Source organism: Rhinolophus ferrumequinum, chromosome 10, assembly GCF_004115265.2.
Source record: "Rhinolophus ferrumequinum isolate MPI-CBG mRhiFer1 chromosome 10, mRhiFer1_v1.p, whole genome shotgun sequence".
Taxonomy (NCBI): domain Eukaryota; kingdom Metazoa; phylum Chordata; class Mammalia; order Chiroptera; family Rhinolophidae; genus Rhinolophus; species Rhinolophus ferrumequinum.
The window spans coordinates 86,232,190-86,258,247 of NC_046293.1; the positions used below are offsets into that span (position 1 = coordinate 86,232,190).

The window sequence follows — 26,058 nt, forward strand, 5'->3', positions numbered from 1 at the left end:
ATGCACTCCTACAAGTTTTTTCTTTTACCTTAACAAAATAACACTCTTCTAATGAAAAAGGAACACATATGCACTGGAGTAAATACAGATTAGCATAAAGAAAACTCATCCTAATCTCACAAAAGATGAAGATAATATATTTAATACATATCCTTCTCATCCCCTTTCATAGACATTTTTGCTTTTATAAATGTAAGACTACACAGTTCATCCTATTCTGTAATGTCTTTTTCATATAGCACTAAATCACAATCATCTCTCAACATCATTAGATATTCTAGTGTAGGTTTAATGGTTGCATATACTGCATTGCATGTAATCGTAACTATTTTACCAATTCCAAGTTTTTAGATATTTAAGCTACATAAATATTTTTTTTTTTAAAAAAATACTGCATTAATAAACAGTCTTGTAGCAAAAAACATGTTTCCCCAAAAATAAGACCTAACCAGAAAATCAGCCCTAGCATGATTTTTCAGGATGACATCCCCTGAACATAATCCCTAATGCGTCTTTTGGAGCAAAAATTAATATAAAACCCGGTCTTATTTTCGGGGAAACACGATACTTGTACTTTTCCATAATTATGTATTTAAAATGCATTCTACAAGTGGAACTGGCTCAAAGTATATTTTGCAATTTTAAGGCTTTTATTGAACCTTGCTTTCCGAAAAGGTTATATCAATTTACATAAAATGCTAATAGCCCCCTCACCAAAAATGAGTTTAGTCATAAAAAATAAAGAAACAAAATTTTGCCAATATGCCAGGTAATAAGGTACCTCAATGTTTTACTTAGCATTACTTTAATACTAAAGATTAATCTTTTTCTTCATACATTTTTGGTCATTTGCACTTCTTTCTTTCCTCGCTTTCCTCCTGGAGTCCCTGTCTGTGAGAATGATTTGTGAGTGTTCTTTATATTTTAATGATATAGTTGGAAACATCTTTTATTGTTTGTATTTCACCTTTTAATGTTTAGGTGTTTTGTGGCATACAAAAGTTTAAACATTTCACTTAATCAAAACCACTAATTTCTTTTACTTTATGGTTTGGTTTTAGATTTAGAAAATCCCTCTACAGTCCCCAGTGACAAAATTTTCCACATATTTTTACTAATGCTTTTAAGTTGCTTTTTTTAATCCATAAGTTCCTGCTACAACGTATCTTTGCATTATTCTAAGGTAAGGACGTAACACTGTTTACTGAGTAACTTACCCTTTCCCCCTATTTTGAAATGTCACCCTTATCATATACTATATTCTTACATATATATTTGAGACTGTTTCTGGACTTTCTATTCTATGCCATTGATCTGAAGAACTTTGTACCTGAATAGCCTAGCTTTAATAATTATTACTGCTTACAATACATTTTAATATCTCTTCACCCACTTTCCTAATCGCTTTTGCCTCAGAAAGCCTGTGATAGCTGAGAACTAAACGAAAATAATTTAGTGAGAAACTCATCATTCTAACATTTTTGCAAAAAAAAAAAAAAAAGAAAGGAAGAAAGAAAGAAACATGAAAATATCATATCAGCTAGGGGAAATATCAGACAAAGCCCTCAAATAGCTTTCTTCAGGTTTCAGAAGGATGTGTAAAGGTCACTGCAGGGCATGTAATATATGCTCTGCCAAAGGACAACCTGCAATCTGTATGGTGACAAGCAATACTGGTGCCACGGGTAATCTCTGTAATTATATGTAGTACACTTGCTCTTCAGCTGTTCTAAAGCACTTTGTTTCATTAAGTGTGACTCAAAGACTGGTTTTAGGGCCCCTGCTCACCAAAGCCTGTGTCCTTCTGGGCTTAGATTTCATGGTCATTCCTTTGCAAGTATCCTCAGCAAAACCTCATCCCCCAGCTTTCTCTCCACTATCCTAGCACAAAACCCCTTCTCTGGTTAATCCAAGTATCTACCTGGTTTGCCTGAACCCCTAGCAAGACAGAGTTGTAGAGAAAGTACAATTGGGCTAATTGGCTTCACCTTTTATTTCTGATCACTACCTTCAAATGGAGAATTCAGTCTTGCCTTGCAATCCTACTGTTCTCCCCGAGGAGGGCTCTTTTCCTGTTCTCCCAGAGAGTATTTCCTATGTTCTTCTTTGTCCTCGGATTTTCCATATACCTCTCTGATCCACCCCACCCTGTCTTTTAGCTGATGATCTCCTCACTTGTCTTTTTATCGTTTTCTTAATGGCGTCTTTTGAAGCACAGAAGTCTTTAATTTTGATGAAGCCTAATTAATCCATTTTTTTTTCTTTTATGGAGTATGTTTTTGTCATAGCTAAAAAATGTTTGCCTAACCCAAGGTCTAGAAGGTTTTTTATTTTTATTTCAAAAGTTTTAGAGCTCTAACACGTACATTTAGGCCTCTGATTTATTTTGAGCTGATTATTTTTTTTCATGTATTGTGTAAAGTAAGAATCAACGTTCATCTTTTTACACGTGGATATCCCAGTAGCATTTGTTGAAAAGACTGTATTTTCCCCTTTGAAGTGTTACGGCACCTTTGTCAAAAACCAACTGTCCATAGATATAAAGGTTTATTTCTGGACGATCAAGTCTGTTTCACTGATCTATATGTGTATTCTACGACAGTACCACATTTGATCACTGTAGCTTTAGAGTAAGTTTTGAAGCTCGGAAGCTTAATTGCTACAACTTTATTCTTCTTTGTCAAAATGGTTTCAGTTATTGTGGGTCTTTTGCATATCCATATAAGTTAAGAACCAATTTGTCAATTTCTGCAAAAAACCCTATTTATTGGATTAAGTTGAATAGATAGATCAATTTGTGGAAATTTGCCATTTTAACAATATTGACTCCATGAATGTGAGATGTCTTTCCACTTATTTCGATCTTCCTTAATGTCCTTTGGCAATGTTTTATAATTTTCAGTGTACAGGTCTTGTACTCCTCTTGTTAAATTTATACCAAGTAATTTATTCTTTTTCAGCTTTGAATAAAATTATTTTCTTAAATTTATTTTCAGATTGTTCATTTGCTAACCTATAGAAATTGAGTTATACATGTTGGTTTTGTACCTTGTGACCTTGCTGAACTTGTTTATTACTAGTTTTCATTTTGTGTGTGCATGAGTGTGAGAGTGTGTGTGTGTGTGCATTAGTGTGTAAGTGTGACTGTGTGAGTGTGTGTCCGAGTGTGTGTGTGTGCATGAGTGTGTGTGTGTGTGCATTAGTGTGTAAGTGTAACTGTGTGAGTGTGTGTGTGTGTCCGAGTGTGTGTGTGTGCATGAGTGTGTGTGTGTGTGCATTAGTGTGTAAGTGTGACTGTGTGAGTGTGTGTCCGAGTGTGTGTGTGTGCATGAGTGTGTGTGTGTGTGCATTAGTGTGTAAGTGTAACTGTGTGAGTGTGTGTGTGTGTCCGAGTGTGTGTGTGTGCATGAGTGTGTGTGTGTGTGCATTAGTGTGAAAGTGTGACTGTGTGAGTGTGTGTGTGCGTGTGTGTATGAAAGAGTGATAAACAGAATGGGCCAACACCATATAATTAAACAACTACGAAAAAACTAGAAGGAAAATTAAGGTCTTATGCCTCTCTGCCTTAGCCTCCAAGTGTTGGGGAAACAAGCAAAGTTTTCCCCCTGGAGCTGAAGAGACAAAAAGACAAGTGTAGATGCATTTTTACAATTTCACTGGGAAATATGCCTACACTGCCATGTCTGGCATTACTTGTCCCATCACTGTGCCAAACAAGGAGTAGCCTAGCAAAGAAACTGGAGTAGCTGGGCAAAATGAAAGAAGAAAATGGCTAACTCATCCCAGAGCCATTCCCACGGAGTACTAAGCAAACAAGGTTCATAAAGCCATTTCTGTTCATTTATTCCTTGGAATCCTGGTCTAACAACCTCTTGACTAAAGTCTGATGTCTTCTGAGTCTAGTGTTTTATGGAACCTGTGCTAAACACATTTTTTGGTGAATAAAATAGATTGCACGCTAATGTACCAAATTGGGAACTCAAAGAGAGACATACATCTTGTAGCAGCTAGTTGACATGGAAACACAATACAGTTTTTTTGCACCAAAAAATTGTTTGTTTGTTTGGTTTTTTTTAACTAAACTAAATTTATAACAGTGAAACGTAACAATATATGGATTCATAATCCTGGAAATAAATTCTACCCATCTGGCTTAGAGATAAAAATGTCTTTTCTCTAGAAGCAAATTATTTCCAGGAATTAGGCTATCCCTTAATTGTTGAATCAGATCCCCTCATCAGGTTTCACTAGTTTCCTTCATAGAATGACAGAGTTCTGGGCCAATTATTAGGCAGATTTGGTACTTCCGAATTTGGTAGGCTGAGTCTTAGTTCTTTAGTTTTAGTTACTTCAGTCAAAAGATCCTAAACCTAGATGCAACATAATATGACAATTTCAGGTAAGACACAGAGCTCAACTGTGTCCCATTTTTCTGAAGAGCAAATTTCAATGAAGAGAGCATATGACAAAAGATCAGTCTTGCATAGCATAAGTAACTGTACCCTAAACCAGTCATTTCCAACCTTTTGGGGCATTAAGATAGTCTATCAAAATTAATTTGATTTTGCGACTCTACTCACTCCCTAAAACTGTTTTGTGTTTTAGAATTTATAATAATATTCTTTTATATATTAAAAACATCACTGAAGTAGTACAAAATTATCCTTGGGGTCACTGGACTAAGTATACATAATAGTCTAGGGTGGAGGCTCTCAGACTTTGGTGACAGAAAAACCATTTATTAGAGCAGATTCCCAGGTTCCCTCAAATTCCAATTTAAGATAAGCATGCAGTAGATTCTGATAATGGTGGTGGCCTTTGGACAGCTCTTTGAGACACACTGGCCTAAGGACTAAGGGAGTAAGGTTTCTGGAATGAATACAGTGGAAGAAAGACACCATAAAAATGCAATGAATAAATCTGTTAGTGATACGTTTAGAAATTACTATTATTGTAAAGCATCATGATTCCTTCATTTTAACAGGTAGCACAATTTTAAAGTCAAACTCTAGCCACCTACCCAACAAAGGCAAAAGTTTTCCCTGTGGCATCTGGCTCCTTAATTGCATTAACAATTCCTTTGGATACATCCACAACCTATAAGAAATTATAATACGTATTTAAGTAATTGTTGAGACAGAAACAGAGTCAGAGAAAGAAAGAAAGAAAGGGAAGGAGGGAGGGAAGGAGGGACAGTAGAAGGGAGGGAAAAAGGGAGGAAAGGAGGGAAAGATGGAAGGAGAGAGAGAAGAAAGGAAAGCAGGTCACCACACACACACACACACACACACACACACACACACACACACCCATGATAAAATTGAAAGAATGGCATTGTCTGTTTTCAGAAAGCTTCATAAAGAACCCACTTCTCAAGAGCTCAAAGAATCTCCACGTTAGAAGGTTCACCTAAATTCTTCCTCCAGTCAGGACGCGTATCTGTTCAGACGGCTGTCAGGGCCTTGCTGATTCGCCTTGGCCCACCACGGCTCCCATCGCATCCCTCACCACCCCGAACTCTGTCACTACACTATCACAACTATTAATATTAGGCTGAACCACATGGAGTTGCCGATATTCTAACACTTTGACTTATTATTTTGACTTTGAAAAATAATCATTTTATATGGTTGCACACCCGATGGTTTTAAACTGGGGGTAATTTTGGCCCCCGGGGGACATTTGGCAAACGCCTTCAGACAGTTTTAATTGTCACAACTGGGGGGGGTGCTACTGCCATCTAGTGGAAGAGGCCCAGAACAAAGCTAACCATTCTCCAAAAGCCGCTACAACAAAGAATTATCTGGCCCAAAATGTCAACAGTGCCACAGCTGAGAAACCCTAGTTCAATATAATATGGAATCCAACATGTTCTCTCACCTCTGGGTCCCTGTAGACACCGTTCCCTCTGCATGGACTACGTTTCCTAACCCCCTTCATCTCAGTTACTGTTAGTCATTTCTAAGCTGTCACCTTAGATGTCATTTCCTCTGAGAGGCCCTCCCTGACCCTCCTACATAGGTTAGGTGTCCCTCCGATATAATTACGTAAACTCCTCTCGCCTTCACTGCACTTATCACATTGCATGATAATTGCTTTGCTGACCTGCCTCTGAGTGAGACCAACTTGAGAACAGCAATTTGTGTCTGTCTAGTTACTCTTTCTATATCCCCAGTGACATGTAGTATGCCTAGCACATTAAGGGTTCCACACATTTTTCTTAAATGAATGAACAAGTAAAGACCCAGAGAACACGTGTACTTCTTAGTAAACTGAGAGGCAATCAGCTGAAGCAAACAGACAAAGAAGAAAATGACAAAATTACAGTATTAGGATAAAATTAGAACATTGATCATCTCAATCTGAATTCAACTAAAGCCCCTTCATCCAGGGTACTTACATATACTGGTTGTTTCACTGTCTTCTTGCCCAAGGAAATGAGAGGTACACCACCAAACCAGCGCATATCTGGCAGAAGAAAGAGAACTCTTCTTAGAAGGCCTGTGCTGCTGGAAGACCCACCACCCTCCAGGTACTCCGGGGTAGCGGAATCTTTTGCATAACAGAAATAATGAAATCAATGTAACAGACTCTCAGGAAGCTAATGGGCAGCCCCTTGTTTTAAGACAACAAACATGGAAAGTAAAAGGGCCAAATATTTAAGGACACACAGAGAAAGGCAAAGAGGTCAAATGGCTTGGCTACTTATCTTCTACTCTATAATGCTAAATGTAAGGCCACTCCCAAGGCTGGACTCTAATTGTACCTTATTTTTTTATTTTTTATTTTACAGTTATTTTATTTTACAGTTCACATTCAATATTATTTCATAAAAGTTTCAGGTGTACAGCATAGTGGTTAGACATTTACACAATTTACGAAGTGATCCCCCCGACTAGTCTAGTGCCCACTTGGCATTGTACATAGTTATAACAAGGTTTTTGACCATATTCCCTATGTTGTGTTTTATATCCCTGTGACTATTTTGTAACTACAATTTGTACTTCGTAATCCCTTCACCTTTTTCACCCAGCCCCCCACACCCCTCCCATCAGTGCGTTCTCTGTATCTATGAGTCTGTTTCTGTTTTGTTTAGTTTGTTCTTTAGATTCCACATATAAGTGAGATCATATGGTATTTGTCTTTCTCTGTCTGACTTATTTCACTTAGCATAATATCCTCTAGGTCCATCCGTGCTGTTGCAAAGGATAAGATTTCATTTTTTTTATGGCTGAGAAATACTCCATTGTATATACGTACCACTTCTTCTTTATCCAGTCATCTATTGATGGGCACTTAGGTTGCTTCCGTATCTTGGCTATTGTAAATAGTGCAGCAGTAAACATAGGGGTAATTGCACCCCATTTTAAGGAGGAACATAGGAATCAACAGATCAGCGATAAAACATAGGTAACCCAGAAAAAGATGCTGGTAAAATGGGCATTTAGTATATGATAAATGCAGTACGACAAATATGTGGAAAATGGAAACATTATTTAAAATATGGTCCTGAGACCATTGTTGTACTACTTGGAAAAAAAAGAAAAATGGCTCAGATCTCACCATAAACTAAAACAAATCAAACTGCAAGTGGATTAAATGCAAAGGTAAAACAACTTTTCAAAAAAATTTGTTCAAAAGTAGAAATTACAAGAGCATCAAAAAGAATAAAATACGTAGGAATAAACTTGACCAAGTTGGCTAAAGATCTGCACACTGAAAACTATAAAACATTGCCAAAAGAAATTTTAAAAGACACAAATAAATGGAAAGACATCCTGTGTTCATAACCTGGAAGATGATACTGTTAAAATGTCAATGTCACCCAAAGCAATGTACAGATTTAATGCAATCCCGATCAAAACTCCATCCTAAAATTCGTAAGGAATCGTAAAGAACCCTGAAGAGCCAAAACAATCTTGAAAAAGAAAAACAAAGCTGGAGGTCTTGCACTTCCTGATTTCAAAACTTATAAAGCTACAGTAATCAAAACAGTGTACAGTGATTAAAACAGTGGTATAAAGACAGACATACAGATTAATGGAATAGAACAGAGAAAAATAATCCTTGCATATATGGCCAAATAATTTTTGACAAGGTGTCAAGACCAATTAATGGGGAAATGACAGTCTTTTCTACAAATAGTGCTGGGAAAACGGGATATTCACATATAAAAGAATGAAGTTGGACCCTTAGCTTACAACATATACAAAAATTAACTCAAAATGGATCAAAGACCTAAACATAAGAGCTAAAACTATAAAATCCTTACAAAGAAACATAAGGGAAAAGTCTCATTCCATTGGACTTAGCAATGATTTCTGAGATATGACAACAAAAGCACAGGCAACAAAAGTAAAACCAGATAAATTGGACTACAAAATTAAAAGCTCTGTGCATCAAAGGACACAATTAATGGAGTGAAAAGACAACCTATGTAACGAAAGAAAATATCTACAAATCCTGTATCTAATAGGGGGTTACTATCCAGAATATAGAGAGAGCTCCTACAATTCAACAATAATAAAAAACCCAATTAAAAAATAACTAAAGGACATGAATAGGCATTTCGGCAAATAAGACGCACAAATGGCTAAAAAGCTCATGAAAAGACACTCAACATCACTAATCAACAGGGAAATGCAAATCAAAACCATGACAGATTACCTCACACTACTATAAAAGAAAATAACAAGTGCTGACGAGGACGTAGAAGTAAATGGAAACCTGTGCACTTAATAGAAATGTGACATGGTATAGACACTAGGGAAAACAGTATGGTAGCTCCTCAAAAAAATTAGAAGTAGAACTATCATATAATCCAGCAACCCCACTCTGGACATAATACTCCAAAGAACTGAAAGCAGGACCTCAAAGAGAGATTTGCACAGCCACGTTCATAAAAGCATTATTCACAACAGCCAAAAGGTGGAAAGAACCCAAGTGTCCACTGACAGATGAAGATAAACAAAGTGAGGTGTACACATACAGAGGATTATTATTCAGCCTTAAAAAGGAAGGAAATCTGGTCACATGCTACAACATGGATGAACTTTGAGGATATTATGCTCAGTGAACTAAGGCAGTCACAAAAGAAACAAATACTGTATGATTCCGCTTATATGAGGCAGCTAGAGTAGTAAAATTCAGAGACGAAAAGTAAAATGGTGATTGCTAGGGAGTGGAGGGAGGCGGGAGTGGAAAGTTGCTTACTGCATATAGCTCCAGTTTGGCAAGATGAAAAAAGTTCCGGAGCCTGGTTGCAGTACGATGTGAATATACAGAATAGTACTGAACTGCACTTAGAAACGGTTCAGATGGTGTCTCAGTCTGCCATAACAAACTGACTAGAAGGCTAATTTAAACCAGAGAAATTAATTTTCTCACAGACCTGGAGGCTGGCAAGTCCAAGATCAAGGTGTCAGATGTTTTGGTTCCGGGTGAGAGCTCTCCCTAGCTTGCAGGCAGCCCTACGTTCTCACAGGGCCTTCCCTCAGTGCATCCGCACAGGGAAAGTGAGAGATCTCGTCCTCTTCTTACAAGGCCACCAGTCCCACTGGGTTAGGGTCCCACCCTTATGAGCTCACTTAACTTTAATTACCTCCTAAAAGCCCCGTCTCCAAACTCAATCATATTAGGGGTTAGGCCTTCAAGAAATGAATTTGTGGGGGGACACAATTCAGTCCATAAACAGATGATAAACTTGATATTACGTATTATATTTTCACCACAGTTTTTAAAAATGAAATACAGAATATGAAAGGATACAAGCAATGGAGGGGAAAAACACATGATAAAAACATCTAACTTGGATACATGAACTGTGGTACATCCATACAATGGAATATTATCCAGTACTAAAAAGAAATGGAAGAAATTTAAATGCACATGGCTCAGTTAAAGAGGGCAATCTAAAAAGGCTACAAAGTGCATGATGCCTACTATATGATATTCTGGAAAAGGCAAAACTGTGGAGACAGTAGAAAGATCCATGTTTGCCAGGTATTAGGGTGGGGACGGGAGGCAGGGGGGCAAAGAGGGAGGGATGAAGGGGTGGAGTACAGGGGAATTCAGGAGAGTGAAACTATTCTGTATGATAGTCTACAGGTAAGCATACATCATCATATATTAGTCAAAATACAGAGAATGTACAACATGAACAATGAATCCTAATGTAAACTCTGGACTTGAGTTAAAAATGTATGAACTTCGGCTCATCAATTATAACAAATGAACACTAATGCAAGATGGTAATAACAAAGGAAACTGTTGTGGGAGGAGGATGAGGGTTAAAGGACATTAATTTTTCTATAAACCTAAAACTGCTCTAAAAAATACCACTCTTGAGGTAGACATTATTACCTCCATTTTAACAGATGAGGAAGCTGCCAATCAGAGACTTGCCAAAGTCACAGAGCTAGTTAGTCTCAGGGCCAAAACTTGAACTCAGGTCTCTGACTTGCAAGGACATGCTCTTTCCATGAATCTACATTGCTTCTTTTGATACACAGTAATGAAGATCCTGAGAAGGACCATACTGACTAGGCAAATATAACGACGTTGGGGAGAAAAAGGCAACTGGGGGAAAAAGTATACCCTCTGTCTTAGTCAGAGAACACTGTCAGCTTGTGCTTAGCTTCGGCCTGGTTAGCCATTGTCCTGTCTTCTACCATTAAAAAAGAACACGCACTTGCAAAATAATTGAGGAATCTATCCTCTCGTCCAAAGATGTCCGACGGCTTTATGATAATGGCTTCTGGAAATGCATTTCTCACTTCTTTCTCTCCAACAGCCTAAACAAACAACCAAACAAAACAGGAGTGAGATGAGTGAAGAAATCTTCCACTCTTTCTACTATTAGGACATTACTTGTAATTTAAAGGTCATATGTTCCTCCAGATTAAGGTAATCATACTCTTCTTAAAACTCAATTACACAGAATTTCTTTGTTTTCAAATCACACATAAAAATGCCCAAGCTCTTGTTCAGTTGGTTCTCATATTTATTCTAGGGAAGCTTACATAAAAGGAGAAAAATCAGGGTAGAATTTTTCTAGCCTCCATTTTTCCTTCTAATTACAGACTCTCCGGTTTGTGTCAACAATCTAGCAGTCTGCCTGAGAAAGGAAGCCTACCATGATGGACGTTGCAGCAGGACATACCTGCCCAGAGGAGGCTGGGGGCAGAGTCCTTCATGTTCCTCCCCTCACTCGTTACCATCTACTCACCGCCTCGGCAGGCCTCTTGTTGAATGCAGGTATCGGGGCCTAGCTCAGCCTTCCTTTCCTCCTGCATCGCCCCTGAGGGTGACATCGAGTCCAAGTGGACCTGAACCTGCTTCCTGAGTTCCTCAACTCCAGGGACGCCTCTTCACTCCACTCGGTGCTCTCAACTCGGTCAGGCCACAGACCATACTGACAGCTGAAAGTGCCCTTCTTCTGAAACACTAAACGAGGACGTCCTACTCTCAAGCATCTCCTGTACTTCCAGCCTGCTTGTTCTTTGTTTCTGTTCCTGAGACATCTGCTCCTCCACCTTCTCAGGAACTCTAGTCCACTCCTGCCTCCTCTACACCAGCTCCTCCTAACTTCCCTTGCTTCAGGTTACATTTAGTGGTGGGAACTTGGTCCCACGTTTCAATCACTCTCTTACCAACAACGTAAACTACCTTGTCCCTTTGTCCCTTACTCCACCCACCAGGCAAAAATCCCAATCCTGGAAGAACGGCATTACCCTCCTCCTTTGAGCCATGCCTCCTGCTGCCTTCAGAGATGAAGGAAATGAAATACGTAAAAACCATTAATCAGTGCCTCCATACAGCCATGCTCCACATAATGTTTCGGTCAACGACAGACGCATATAGCATGGTGGGCCCATGAGCTTATAGTGGAGCTGAGAAATTCCTGTCACCTAGTGACATCACAGCCATCCTAACGTCACAGCATAACGCATTCCTCACGTGTTTGTGGTGATGCTGGTGTAAGCAAACCTACCGTGCTGCCCGTCGTACAGAAGTATAGCACACAGTTATGCACAGTCTATACTTGATAATATAATAAACAACTGCTACTGATTTATGCATTTACTATACCATACCTTTTATTGTTATATTAGAATGTACTCTTTCTACTTATAAAAAAAGTTTGCTATAAAACGGTACGCCGCGTTATACCGGCAGCAGCCTCGTACAGCTCATGTTTAATGTGCCTCTTTCACCACTTCTCTGGTGCTTCAATGAATCTCGTGGTGTTGTTTTGTACAGGAACATGCTGCACAGGTGTGCAGCCTAGGAGCAGTAGGCTGTACCACACAGCCTAGGTGTGGGTAGGCTACACCTTCTAGGTGTGTGCACGTGCACTCTGTGATGGCCGCACAATGCTGACACCGCCTAAGGATGCATTTCTCAGAACGTAACCCCTAAGTGGGCCCTGGCTGTAAATTCATGTCACCAGTTTTAGCTGGGCCCTCAACATTTCACAAAAATAGTGTTTTCTTATAATCACTTTACTCTCCCAAATGAAAATTTCAAACATTTTCTATCCTATTTAAATTTCTCCCTGATTTTCCTCTTCCTTCCAGTAAATGGCATTGCCTTCTAATTCAAAGATTTAGCAGCAGAAAAAACCACCTCCAGTTCCCACCACTAAGTCTACAGACTCAGGTGCATGAGCTTTCTCCTCCTTTCTTACCACACAACAGGCGCAGTGCCACCTCCAACGCTTCGGAGCTCACGTCCTTAAACTTCCTCAGGAACCTGCCCAATTTACTCTCTCCTATATCTTCAGTCTCATTCTCTTTACCAGCACGTTCCTACCACTATTTAAACAATGTCTTTTAAATAAAGATCTTCCACCTTAAGAGGAAAATAATTTTCCAACTTCACACGACCCTCCAGCTTCCTGTCCCTCTGTCCCTCCTCCATCTTTCCAAACCACTTTAAAAGGCTGTCTGCCCTTACTGTCCCGACTGCCTCAGCTCCTGCTCACTCTTCACCCACCTGTAACTCTGGATTCTGCCCCAACACTTGCATTCAAACAATTCTAGATAAGATCACCGATGCCCTCCATGTCCTCATCCAAGGAGACTTCAGAGTTCTCACTTGCTTCTCAGTGGCATTCTTAAGTCTACTCCCTCCTCCCAACACCGTCTTCCCTGGGCTTCCATACCTCACACTCTCCTGGTTTCCCTCCTACCTCACCATGTCCACTCCCTCTCAGTCTTTGGGTTTGTGTTTTGCAGGTGCCTCCTGGCCTACCAGACCACACTAACCAGTGGGATTCCCCTGGGGATAACCACTAGGCCCAGGACAAGCTTCTCTTCTCAGTCTACACTTCCTCACTAGGCCATCTTATCCCCTCCCATTGCTTCAATTAACAACAAACACTGGTGACTCCCTAATTTACACCTCCAACCCAGACCTCTCTTCTAAACCACAGGATCATAAAGTCCATTTACCACCAATACCTGGATGATTGACATGTATCTGAAATGCAACCCAAATCCAAAACTGGATCATCCTCTTCCATTCTCCATAAATAAGTCTTTTTCAATCTTTGCTGCACACTGGAATTACCTAGGGAGTATAAAATACCGATGCCCAAGTTCTATCCCAGGAGATTCTTTTTTAATCAGTCTGGGTGCAGCCTGAGCTTCAGGATATTTCAAAGTTCCCTCAGTGATTCTAAGGTGCAGCTAAGGCTCAGAACCACTGCCCTAAAGCCTAGTCCTTCTCAAGTGTTTCTCATCTTATTCATCAGTACACCATCCAGCCAGTGGTGTAAGCCAAAGGGCTGGACATCACGGACTCTTCCCTTTCTCACCACTGACTCCCCCACCCCATCCCTTCCAAACAGTCATGACTCCAGACGCTTCTATGAATGCTAGCGCAGAGGCAGGCACAGTGTGTACTCTCTCTGTCCCCAGTGTAGTATGAAAATGTGAAGCCTGGATGTGCTGTCAGGCAGTTTTTTGAGCATGAAAACCAGGCTTACACAAAAAGCTGAATCACAGAGAACCAAAGCTGATGCCTGAACTGTAACACCAACGTGGCTAAATTTCCCTATTGCTGGATTTTCAGACGTGGGCCTATGAATTCCCTTTTGTGTAGGCTAGTTTACACTGGATTTTTTGATGCCAGTAACTAAATGCTCCTAACGGGTAGATGTCCTCTCTCCCCCGTTACAGGTTCCTATGGCACGGTTGGCTATTTTGCAACACTTGGTGCATCTGGAATTGTTTTCTTCAATGGACTAGAAACCAGATACAGGCTAAGACCATGTCTGCTTTATTCACTACTGTATCCCCTGTGCCTAATACAATACGTAATACATAGTAGGTATTTAATACGTTTGCTCAATAAAAGAACACAGTGGGTCCAAAAGTTGGAGCCACTGACAAGGAACTCTGGTCATTCTTAGCCTTCACGTCACCGCTTTAGAAGTAGCATAAGACCGTGACTGTGCAAGGGGTTTACGAAAAAAGGATGGTCCTTTAGCTTTGGTAGGTGACACAGGTGTGACTCCTTTGGGCAGGAATCATACTCTCCGTCCCATGATTTTACTGTGTGATTATTACGCCCCAAGAAGCTGCGCGTTTGAGGGCAGGTAATCTGGTCGATCCATCTTTGAGGCCCATCAGCCTAGTTCCCTGCAAACAGAAGGCACTGACCCAAACTGTCAGAACACAATACACACACACACACACACCTCCTCACAATTGCAAATCTAGTTCTGGCACGGAGAGTTAGAAACCCCTTTTGATCCTGGATATGGCGATGAGAAACCCTTCTCACTTAACGCAGGTTTCAAAGGGGCCAGGAAATTCCAGCTCTGTGAACCACTTCCCAAATCAACTTGTTACTTACCTTGCTTCTCAGATATCTAGAAGAGCTTTTAATATCAGCATTCAGATGTGAAATGTGAATAAATTTTTCAACTCCAGCTTCCCTGGACACCTGAGCAATTGCTTGGGGAATATTCACAAAAACATCCTCAAAATCAAAGTTTCTGGAAGGAAAAAAAAAGGGAGGGCTCAGCTAAGAACACCTAATTAACAATATCAAAGCTTTCTGTGATAAGCTGTGTTTCATACTACTGCTGAATTCATAACACCTAAACTTTTAAACAGCAATGATTTAACCCAAAAATCAAAATTAAGTTTTTTTAGGTTAATGCGCACTATTACTGTACATAACTCAAGGCTTACAATAAGTTACAAATCAGCACACGTAATGTTCTGTGTCCTCAAGGAATCTCAAGGCTGAGGCCCTTAAAACGCATCTGGCTACACTAATGGGTAGGGATGAGGGAAGTGCTGGGACTGGATGGGAAGTCACTTCCTATCCTGGGCGGGGAATTGGAGAGTCAATCACCAGTTTAATCCAACAACATGAAACTAAATGCTCACTTTGTTTAAGGCGCTATTAGCCAATTCGGTGACTACAACGTTGATGAAGACCCTCCAAGTCCTCACAGAACTTAAGACCATTTGATGAGGCAGACACATGTAAATAAATCTAAGTCAAACTTTCCTACATGCGACAAAAAAGGTGTGAACAAAGTGTTGTGAAACTACGGATTCAAACATTTGTTGATAAACAACTCACACAGAGGCTGAAAAGGACTATTCGAATCAGCACTCCTGCCACCTTACATTAACACCGCGAAGAACAGATCGAGAACACGGTCCAACGAGAAAAACCAATGTTCATCTGGCTGCACAGCAGAACAGGCAGAATTCTCCCGCCTAACCCATCCCAGCTGGACAGATGCAAGCACTGGGCCAATCCCGCTCGTCCCGTCAGGGTGATAATCCCGACCACACAGACACAATCCATGTGGGCTTTTTACAGGAAGCACATCACACGGCTTTATTTACATGTACCAAACTTATGCAACTAAATCCCCTAAGGGGAGGTCACTGGGTATGTAAATGGTTGGTATGTAAACGGTAGTTCAACTGATGCTTACTGATGGACTAGTTAACAGTGTCACCACTACAGTGCTTAACAAGTAGACGTTGCCCAGTAAATGTCTCCTAACCCCAAAGACGGCTTATGCATAGAAGAAACGAGTCGAACACTTACTTGGTTTCCCATTCTCGGCCCACGAGATTGATGACCACATTGCTATGCTCCACCGCTCTTCGGATAGAATCTTTGTTTCTCCCATTCCATTCCTGTAACAACAACAGCCAATCAGATGAAAACCCAAGGGGTGCACCCTAGCAGTAAACAATTCTATTGGGCCGCAACCCGCCACCCCTCGGCAAATTTCAAAATGGGCCATCTGTCGTCGTCACAACGTGGTACCATTTCACATAGGCTCCATTTATTACAACAGAAATGATTCTGAGGGTAACAATAAATTGGGAGCGTTCATAACTATTTTCTTGTTCCTTTTTAACTCTTCCTCTTTATAATCCCAGATATAGTCATTTCTACTCTAAAGACATGAAAACAACACTCAGACATGACCTGCCTAAAACTTCAGGGTGAGTCAATGGCAGACTGTGGTGCAGAAATACACTTCTGAGTACCATTTAGGACTTAGGTCAGATTGATGATTCATATCCAAAATAGGGACTGGGGATTAAATAACCCCCGTCATAGAGCTTCCTATGTTAAAATGAAATTGAACGTTTAAAGCATTTCAATGGGAGATAATAAGAATTTCATAGGGTCAAATACTAAGTGTGTATGTATGAGTGAATGGAGTGAGAGAGGAAGGGGAGAAGGGAGAAGAGCAAGGGGGGAAGAAAAGAGGGAGGACGGGAGGTGAGAGAGGGAGGGGAGAGCACACATAAGCGAGCATGAGTGAGCCCACTGAACTGCCTGTGTAATTCAGAAAAGAGTGAAAGGGCTAGAGGAATCAGATTCAAAAGGATGAAGCCCTCAGCGGGAAACAGTTACAACTGATGGAGAGTAGGGTGCAAGGGACAGTACAGAATACCAGTCAGACAGGAATGCAAATTCCAGTTTGTCGCTTACTGTGCACGAGTGATCGCTCCAACCTGCATGTAAAATTTGAAAATACAGCTCACCTCATGGTGATGACATAAAATACACAAAATCGGCAACACCGTGACCGACACACTCATCAAAGAAAGCAGCTCTACACATAAAGCGCTAAAAGAGGCTTTTTCAGCAAAGATGGCCAGAGAATCCAAAAATACTCAGGAGTGGAAGAGCTTGAGTATGAACTGCATAAATGGCCCAAGAGCGAGGCCTGGCAAGAAGGAATCAAAAGGAAACCAAATTCCCAGGGATAAGGCCCAAGAGCCCCAGTCAGACCAAGTGGCTGACCAGCCAGCCGTTTCAGAGACTGAAGCAGAGAAATCAGCACCCACACCCAACATGGTCCATCCTCCTCAAAAGTGAACAACAGTAACATGGCGTACTGCCCCTGGACTTCCCCTCCATAAACATCATTGTACTCAAAGGTATGTGTGTGGTGTCTGCACTGCCTGTTAAGACTGTGAGCGCCTGTGGACTTGTTCATCCAGACATGCTCAGAGCTTAGCCCAGTGCCAGGAGCAGTGGACACTCCATGAATACTATGGAAAGAATGGAATACATGTCATGTGACTTGATTCCAGTGATTCCACATTTGCAAGCCTGTAACAGTTGTCACCTGTCATTTGCAAAATATTTTAATTCTGAGGACTGGCAAGGTGACCAATAATCTTAAATTACAATGAACTAGGAAAAAGCTAAGCTTCTTGTGGTAACTGATATACCACAAGGATATTTGACAATAAGATTTTGGAAAAGAAAACTCTTTAGAAACAAGAAATTACCAGTATAAATATACTTAACTTGTGAACATTCAATAAAGAACAAAAATTACATTAAAATAAGTCAAAATTTAAAGAGATCAATAAATAATCTGTATGAAAATAATATCAGAGATATTAAGGATGTTTACCAATTCTTTTTTTAAAAGGGGAAAGTATGCAAACGGAAGAGCTCAATTCCATACAGGATGATGAGAGTAAGAAAAGTTAGCTAAAAGAAGAGCAGACCCAAGCATCAAGGCATAGGCCGTTTCTCAGTACGAACAATGCAGGCATTCTGGCAGCATCATTCTTTGTAGAAAGGGACTGTCCTGTGCACTGTAGGACATTTAGCATCTCTGCCCCCTACCTAATAAACCAGTAAGGTCTCCAGTCACTGTGACAACCAACCAAAGAGTCCACACATTTTTAATCTATCCCTTGAAGGGTCTCCCCGACCCCATCTCCCGTCTCACCCCATTGGTAACTACTGATGTAAAGAAAAAACCTGCAGATTAAAAAATAACAGGAATGCTCAAGAACTATTCTAGTCTATGCCAAGCAAACCAAGTTATAAAATGCCCTACTTATGATTTTCTCTGTCTACAGAGGCACTGTCCAATGGAACTACAATTTGAGGCACATATGTAATTCTGAATTAGCCACATTTATTTTTATTATTTTTTAAAAACTTTTATGTATTTATTTTAAGTGTGTTTTTCCGGGACCCATCAGTTCCAAGTCAAGTAGTTGTTTCAATCTAGTTGTGGAGGGTGCAGCTCACAGTGGCCCATGTGGGGATTGAACCGGCAACCTTGTTGTTAAGAGCACCACACTCTAACCAATGAGCTAACTGGCCGCCCCCTATTGGCCACATTTAAACGAATAAAAACAAACAGGTGGAATTCATTTTAATAATATACTTTATTTAATCCAATATGCCCCAAATATTATTTCAGTATGTAATAAATGTAAAAAATTATTAACAATATATTGAATATTATTTACGATATTGAATATTATTTTCTTCGTACTAAGTCTTTGAAATCTGGTGTGTATTTTACACTTAAAAGCACACCTCAATTCAGACTAGTCACATTTCAAGTACACAGTAGCCACACATGTGACCAGTGGCTACCATATTGGACAGCATAAATCTAGAGCAGAGGCCGGCAAACTATGACCCACAGGCAAATCGAGCCTACAGTCTAGCTTTGTAAATAAAGTTTTATTGGAACACAGCCACTCCGATTCTTTTACACATTGCTATGGCTGCTTTGGGGCTACAAGGGCAGAGCTGAGTAATCGTGGCAAAGGCCCTATGACCCACCAAGCCTAACATTTACTATCTGGCCCTTCACAGAGAGTCTGCCAACTGCTGGACTAGAGTTTGCAAGAATGCCCTGCGAACGGAGGATACCCTTGGCCCACTCTGTGATGAAACTGCTGCTTTATTATACTGCCCCTCTTTCTCAAAAATAACTTAGTAATTCATGTTTGTCAAGTCCAATAATCAGTAATATAGGCTGTTACCAGAAAGATAATCTGGCCCAGGTCACCCATGGGACGAAGGTGCATGACGTCATATGGCTCACACCGATAGGGTACGATCACCTGTGACCCCATACGTCCTAGAAAAGAAGGGATGGAGACAAGCATCAATGCTGACATGCTATGGATACATTATACGACGGTGATTTGCTAAATAGTTAAATTCCAATAAGTATGTGAATTGATACTATCTTTAACAAAGAGCGTATTTCGCCACGTTACAGATGCCGTAACTTCTCAGAGACCCCCATTCCCACTTTAATGTCCTATATAGAAAGCATGAGGAAGTATGTGAGTGCTCAAAAGGCTCCACAGACCAAAATTACCCAAATCCAAGATAGGAGTTATTACACTTGGAAATATTAAAATGAAAAGAAACATAGCTCATGGCTTCTTATTAGGTAACCCAAGTAAATGGCACTGGGGTTATGTTAAACTGAAGGAACTTTACTTACCAAGGTGGTTGACAACATAGCGGCCCAGGAATCCTGTTGCTCCAAACACAGTGGCTACGACCCCGCTGACCGAGGAACGCCCACTTCTCCCATGAGGTATGACCGCGTGATGAAGCTGGCGCTGGACCGGGCGGTGAAACACAGAGGCAGCTACTGCAGTAACAGAAGAACCTTAACCAAAAGCCCAGAATGGACAAAAAAGGAAAATGTTCATGTGAAAGTCACTATGGATACAAACAGCTTCTTTTCCTACAAACGTGTAACATTATTTTGCTATCAGTATTTTTCATTTACTTAGGTTAAAGTTTAAATTTAACTTTTACATTAAAAGTTATAATGTTAAGTGCCAACAGCAATAATAAACACAGACTATTGCAATAAAGACTCTGTAGGACATACAGAAATATATAATAAAAAGTATAAACTCACTGTCCTATAGGACATAATTTGTCTAGGAAGATAAATCATTAAAAAAACCAAACATTAAACAGTTACTAATTAAGAGAGTATAAACCTCTACAGTGAAAGGAACTGAGAGAAAGCAAAGGAGCAATGAGTTAGATAATCACGAGGAAAGACTCTTGGTTTGTTTTTCTTTTAATTAAAGTTTATTGGGGTGACGATTGTTAAAGTTACATAGGTTTCAAGTGTACGATTCTGTAATACATCATCTATACATCACATTCTGTGTTCACCACCCAGAGTCAGTTCTCCTTCCATCACGATACATTTGATCCCTTTTACCATGATCTACCACCCCCTTTCCCCCTTCCCCTCTGGTAACCACTAAATTATTGTCTGTGTCTATGACTTTTGTTTCTTCATTTGTCTTGTTCCTTTGTTGTTTTCAGTTTTATATCCCACCTATCAGTGGAGTTATATGATTCTCGACTTGGACTGTCTGGTGACTTATTTTGCTTAGCACGATAATCTCAACATCCATGGAAACAACCAAAATGTCCTTCGATAGATGATTGGATAAAGAAGATGTGGCATATATACACAATGGAATACCATTCTGCCCTAAGAAAAGATGAAAAGGTGCCATTTGCAACAACATGGATAAAGTGTTTTGAGAAAGGTTTTAGAGTAATAACAGAAAGATCAGATTTCCATGTGAAACACATAACACATATAACAATGAAGAGGTGGGAATGAATACACCAAATGCAGGGAACAGCAAGACTTACCTCGAACAGACTTTGAAACTGATGATGAATGAAAAATAAAGTTGATATGGATGTATATTAAGGGAGGCAGAGGGCTGCTGGTAGAGAACATTGTTTTTCTGTTCTTTTTAATTAAATTTATTGGGGTGACATTCATTAAGATTATATAAATTTCAAGAATACAATTCTATATACATCATCTGAATATCACATTGTGTGCTCACCACCCAGAGTCTAGTCTCCTTCTGTCACCATCTTTGACCCTTTACCCTCTTCAACCTTCCCCGACTTCCCTTCCCCTCTGGTAATCATCTTACTGCTGTGTCTATGTTTTTGTTTGCTTGTTGCTTTCTGTTTTATATCCCATATGAGTGAAAAATCACATGGCTTTTGTCCTTTTCTGTCTGACTTACTTCACTTAGCATGATACTCCCAAGATTCATCCATGTTGTCGCAAATTGCAGTATTTCATTTTTTCTTTTGCCTGAGTAGTATTTCATTGTCTATATATACCACATCTTCTTTATCCATAAAAGTGTCCATTGAAGGACACTTAGGTTGTTTACATGCCTCAACATCATGAATAATGTTGCAATGAACATAGGGGTACATCTATCTTTACAAATAAATGTTTTTAAATTTGGCAGGTAGATACCCAGAAGAGGGATTGCTGGGTCATACGGTAATTCTATTCTTAATTTTTAGAGGAATCTCCACTCTGTTTTCCATAGTGGCTGTACCAATTTATATTCCCACCAGAACTGTATAAGGGTTCCTTTCTCTCTACATTCTCTCCAACACTTGTTATTACTTGTCTTGTTAATAAAAGTTCTTCTAACAGTGTGAGGTGGTAGCTCACTGTGGTTTTGATTTGCATTTCCCTAATAGCTAGTGAAGTTGGCCATTTCTATGTCTTCTTGGGAGAAATATCTGTCCAGGTCCCCTGCCCATTGTTTAATTGGATTGTTTATTTTTTTGCTGTTGTTAAGTTTTATGAGTTCTTTAAGTATTTTGGATACTAGCCCTTTATTGGAGGTACTGTTTGCAAATATCTTCTCCCATTCGGTTGGTTGCCTTTTTTGTTTTGTTGGTTTCATTTTCTGTGAAGAAGCTTTTTAGTGTGATGTGGTCCATTTATTTATTTTTTGCTTTTACTTCCCTTGCCTTTGGGGTCAACTTCATAAAATCCTCTCTGAGACCCAGTCCAGAAGTTAAGTACCTATGTTTTCTTTTATGTGGGTTTTTTATTTTAAAAGAATGCAATTCAGACTTAATATAAAAGTACTGAAAATAATCAAAAGTAGGTAGGTAAGTAAGTCTGTGTCTGTTTTCTAGGGATGACTTTCCAGTGACATTCTTCCCGGAAACCACTGTTTATCCCTATCCAGAAGTATGGAATTGGAGAAACAGCCTAGCTTACTGATAAGGTACTGAAACCCCAGAGATTAAAAACAAACATTTCACTTTACATGTATTTGGTTGGAGCAAGAGTAATTTCGGTTTAAAAGGTTAAAAATAATTGCAAAAACCGCGATTACTTTTGCACCAACCTAATACTAACTATGTACAGTGTCAGATGGGTTTATCAGGGTGATCACTTCATAAGTTATATAAAGGTCTAATCACTATGTTGTACACCTGAAACTAATATTATACACCAGCTATAATTTTAAAACTTGCAGATCAGATACATAACAACGAAATAGTAACATCATAATAACAGCTAAACTTAACCAAGCTCTTACCGGGTGCCTGGCATTGTTCTAAGTGCTTAATAGGTGTTATCTTACTTAATGTTATCTTTATTGCCACTTTAGAGATGAGGAAACTAAGGCTCAGAGTGGTTAAGTGACTAGTCCAAAGAGCCAGCAAAGACTGAAAAGCAGCCCAGTTAAATAAGACAAAAAAAGAAAAAAAAAGAAAATGGTATCCAGAAACCAAATGAAAAAAGTGACTGATGGAGAATACAGCAGTCCCCACCTCATGCTCAGGGGATACATTCCAAGACCCCCAATGGATGCCTGAAACCATGGACAGTACCAAACCCCATATATACTACTATGTTTTGTCCTGTATGAACTTTCATACTTTTTCACTTATAAGAGGCACTTTCTGGCTTCTCTTTGACATATCTGAATTGCCAGCATCACTACTCTTGCTCGTTGGGGCCATTATTAAGTAAAATAAGGGTGACCTGAACATAAGCACAGCGATACGATGACAGTCGATCTGATACTGAGACGGCTGCCAAGTGACTAACCAGTGGGTAGTGTATACAGCATGGATACAGTGGACAAAAGAAAGATTAACATCCCAGGCAGGATCGAGCAGGAAGGCATGAGATTTCATCACACTACTCAGAATGGCATAACAAATGTGCATTTAAAACTTACAAATTGTTTATTTCTGGAATTTTCCATTTAATATTTTCGGACTGCAGTTGACCACAGGTAACTGAAATCACGGAAAGCAAAACCACAGATAAGGTGGGGACTAGGAGTTAACTCTGTCAAATGCTGCTGAAAGGTGAAGTAGGATGAGGACAGAGGACCATAGGATCTAGAAAATGTTGGTTGTAAACGGTCTTAACAAGAGCAATTTTATTGGAATAGTGGAAATGAAAGTCTTACTGGAGCAGGCAAAAGAGAGAATGTAAGGCAAAAATGTGGTAAGAGGAATACTGACAATCTTTTGAGGAGATGGGTATAAAGGGACAAACAAAAATGGGACCAGAGTAACATAAAGACAAGGAGGGGATTTTTTTAAAATACGAGATATTATATTAATATGCTGATGGAAATGACCCAATAGAGGCAAAAATTAATGAGTTGGGAGAGGGAATGAATAGGTAAGAAAGGATGAGATCGAATGCAAAGTGAAGAAACTGGTCTTAGATCAGAAGGAGCTCATCCACTGTAACAGGAGGGAAGGAAGAGACTTATCACACATCAGCTATGATTTTTATGGTGGGAAAAAGAGATCGTTCTCATCTGATTCCTTTGAATTCTCTGTATAGCTGAGAATAAGACAGAAGAACATTAAAAGTTTTAGGAGATTGGTGATGTCAAATAATCGTTATGGAGAAAGGGAAATTTCCTAGGAAAATGTAGGGCTGAAAATCTATTTTGTATTCCATTGAAAATCTACTTTGAGATTTGTATTCAGGAATTTAAAATAAGGCCAGTCAGTTGGCATTTTCCCTAGCTCAGTTCTTCATTGCTCAGGGGCAGGTAGGAAATACATGGAAAGTTTGATTTAATCAGTACTTTTGTTTTGTTTTGCTTTGTTTAGACAAAAGGAGATGGGCTGGGGAGTTGAGAATGTATAAAAGGGAATGATTAAAATGATGAATAAGGATGGAAGTGAGGGCATATGATAAAGGACAGAGTCAGTAAAATGGGAACAATTATTGGAGTCAAAGAATTAATACCTCAAAGGATTGTTATGAGGATTAGGGTAAATGTACATAAAGGGTTTAGCACATTACCTAGCACACATTAAGCATTCCAGGAATAAGGGTTGCTTTCCTTTATTACTACTTTAAAATTCCTCAGAAAGTAATGTTCTAGTAACCTCACAGTTACTTGTTTTCCCAACAACTATGGGCCAAGCACTATTCTAGGTACTGTGACTAGCATAGTAAAAAAGACAAAGTCCCTAGTTTCATGGAGCTAACGCTTTAGAGGGTCGATACGAGAATTAGTAATATATAGGTAAGTACCTGTCACAGTGCCTTGCTCATAGTAGGTACTCAATAAATATATTACCCTCTTTAACTCCAGCCTCTTACTTTCTTCCATTTATGATGAACATCATTAGGAAAGTAACATTACTTATTCCTTATATTCCTCGGCTCAAAAACTTACATGGTTTCCTACCATAATACCTAAACCAATAGTCTCCAAATCTATGTGCTTGTATATTGAGTTTTTTAGGTATGTATTTATAAATTACATGTTCTATGTAGTACCAATGTCATACACATTAGAAAACAAAGCACTTAGAACAGTGTACATAGTTTGAATGATGTAAGTGTTAGCTATTGATGTTATTACAGAAAATCTTTAAGTTCTAATACTATGTTTGTATCCCACTATTTTCTCTTGCAAAACCCACTTTGGAGATCACTCCAAACTCTGCTCGACTTTCAAATGGCTCTGTTATTTGATCCCATGTAACGTATTCAACCTCCTTTCCTACTATTCCAGATCTACAGGTTGTCATTTCACTGAGCATATCACGATTCCATTTTCACCCCCTGTCCTTGCCAGTGACAGGAAAATGCGCATTCTCTCTGACTTTCCAGAGCATAACAACCCTAAAAAAAATCAGTGGAAGAACTGCAATTCTTTAGTGGTCTTCCAATCTTCCCTTACTACTCCAAATAATACTAATCCTTCCCTTTTCTGGTTTCCTATGGTACGTAGTAGTTTCTCCATATTTCACTATATATAATTGTTTTACATAGTACTGTTCTACAGTCTTTTGGTTATGTTACACACTACACTTGCCTCTCCAAAGTTTACTCAAAAGCTTACTTTACCAGAGACAATAAAGCAGTATGGTGTCAGTTAAAAAAAAAAAAAGTTAAAGAAAAAAATTTATAAAAATGTCTAGAACTGTGGTTAGCAGATAGCAGGTACTGAATAAACAGCAGTGATTACCAGTCACAATCAACATTATGTCAAACCAATGTAATAGTTTAACAAGAACCAGCAGCCTTTGCAAAGAGGTCATGGCTACAAAACCATCCACTATAAATGATGTGCACCAAGAACCTTCCCAGGGGTATGTAGGACCTAGCTCTACCAAAGATGATAAATAAAAAAGATCCTCCAAACACTTTTGAGTCTCACCTCAAGCTGAACCTTAGAACTACCTGTGGAGCATTTTAAAATTTATGGTGCTAGGAGCCAATCTCAAAAATTCTGATTCAATAGCTCTGCAATGAGTCCCCATTTCTACTTTTTAGAATGCTCTAAGAATGACTCTGACGTTCAGCTAATTTTGAGAACAAATGATATTCTGTAATGATTAAAACACACTGGAAAATACAATTTTTGGAAGTTGATTGGGGTGTGTTTGTGAAAGGGTAGTGGGTGAAAGTATGAT

At 39.4% G+C, this 26,058-nt stretch overlaps 1 protein-coding gene across 2 annotated transcripts in view; it reads right to left on the minus strand.

Annotated features, from left to right (window-relative positions):
• NDUFA9 (NADH:ubiquinone oxidoreductase subunit A9) overlaps window positions 1-26,058 on the minus strand; it is a 31,681-nt gene that overhangs the window by 4,663 nt on the left and 960 nt on the right. The window contains exons 2-8 of one of the 2 annotated variants that reach the window (XM_033118009.1): window positions 19,778-19,930; window positions 19,305-19,402; window positions 16,084-16,175; window positions 14,863-15,004; window positions 10,691-10,793; window positions 6,401-6,468; window positions 5,021-5,097 (exon numbers count right to left, since the gene is read on the minus strand). In XM_033118009.1, coding sequence (XP_032973900.1) covers window positions 5,021-5,097; window positions 6,401-6,468; window positions 10,691-10,793; window positions 14,863-15,004; window positions 16,084-16,175; window positions 19,305-19,402; window positions 19,778-19,930 — 733 coding nt within the window. Of the gene's footprint in view, window positions 1-5,020; window positions 5,098-6,400; window positions 6,469-10,690; window positions 10,794-14,862; window positions 15,005-16,083; window positions 16,176-19,304; window positions 19,403-19,777; window positions 19,949-26,058 lie in introns of both variants that reach the window. The other variant, XM_033118008.1, reaches the window with a different exon arrangement.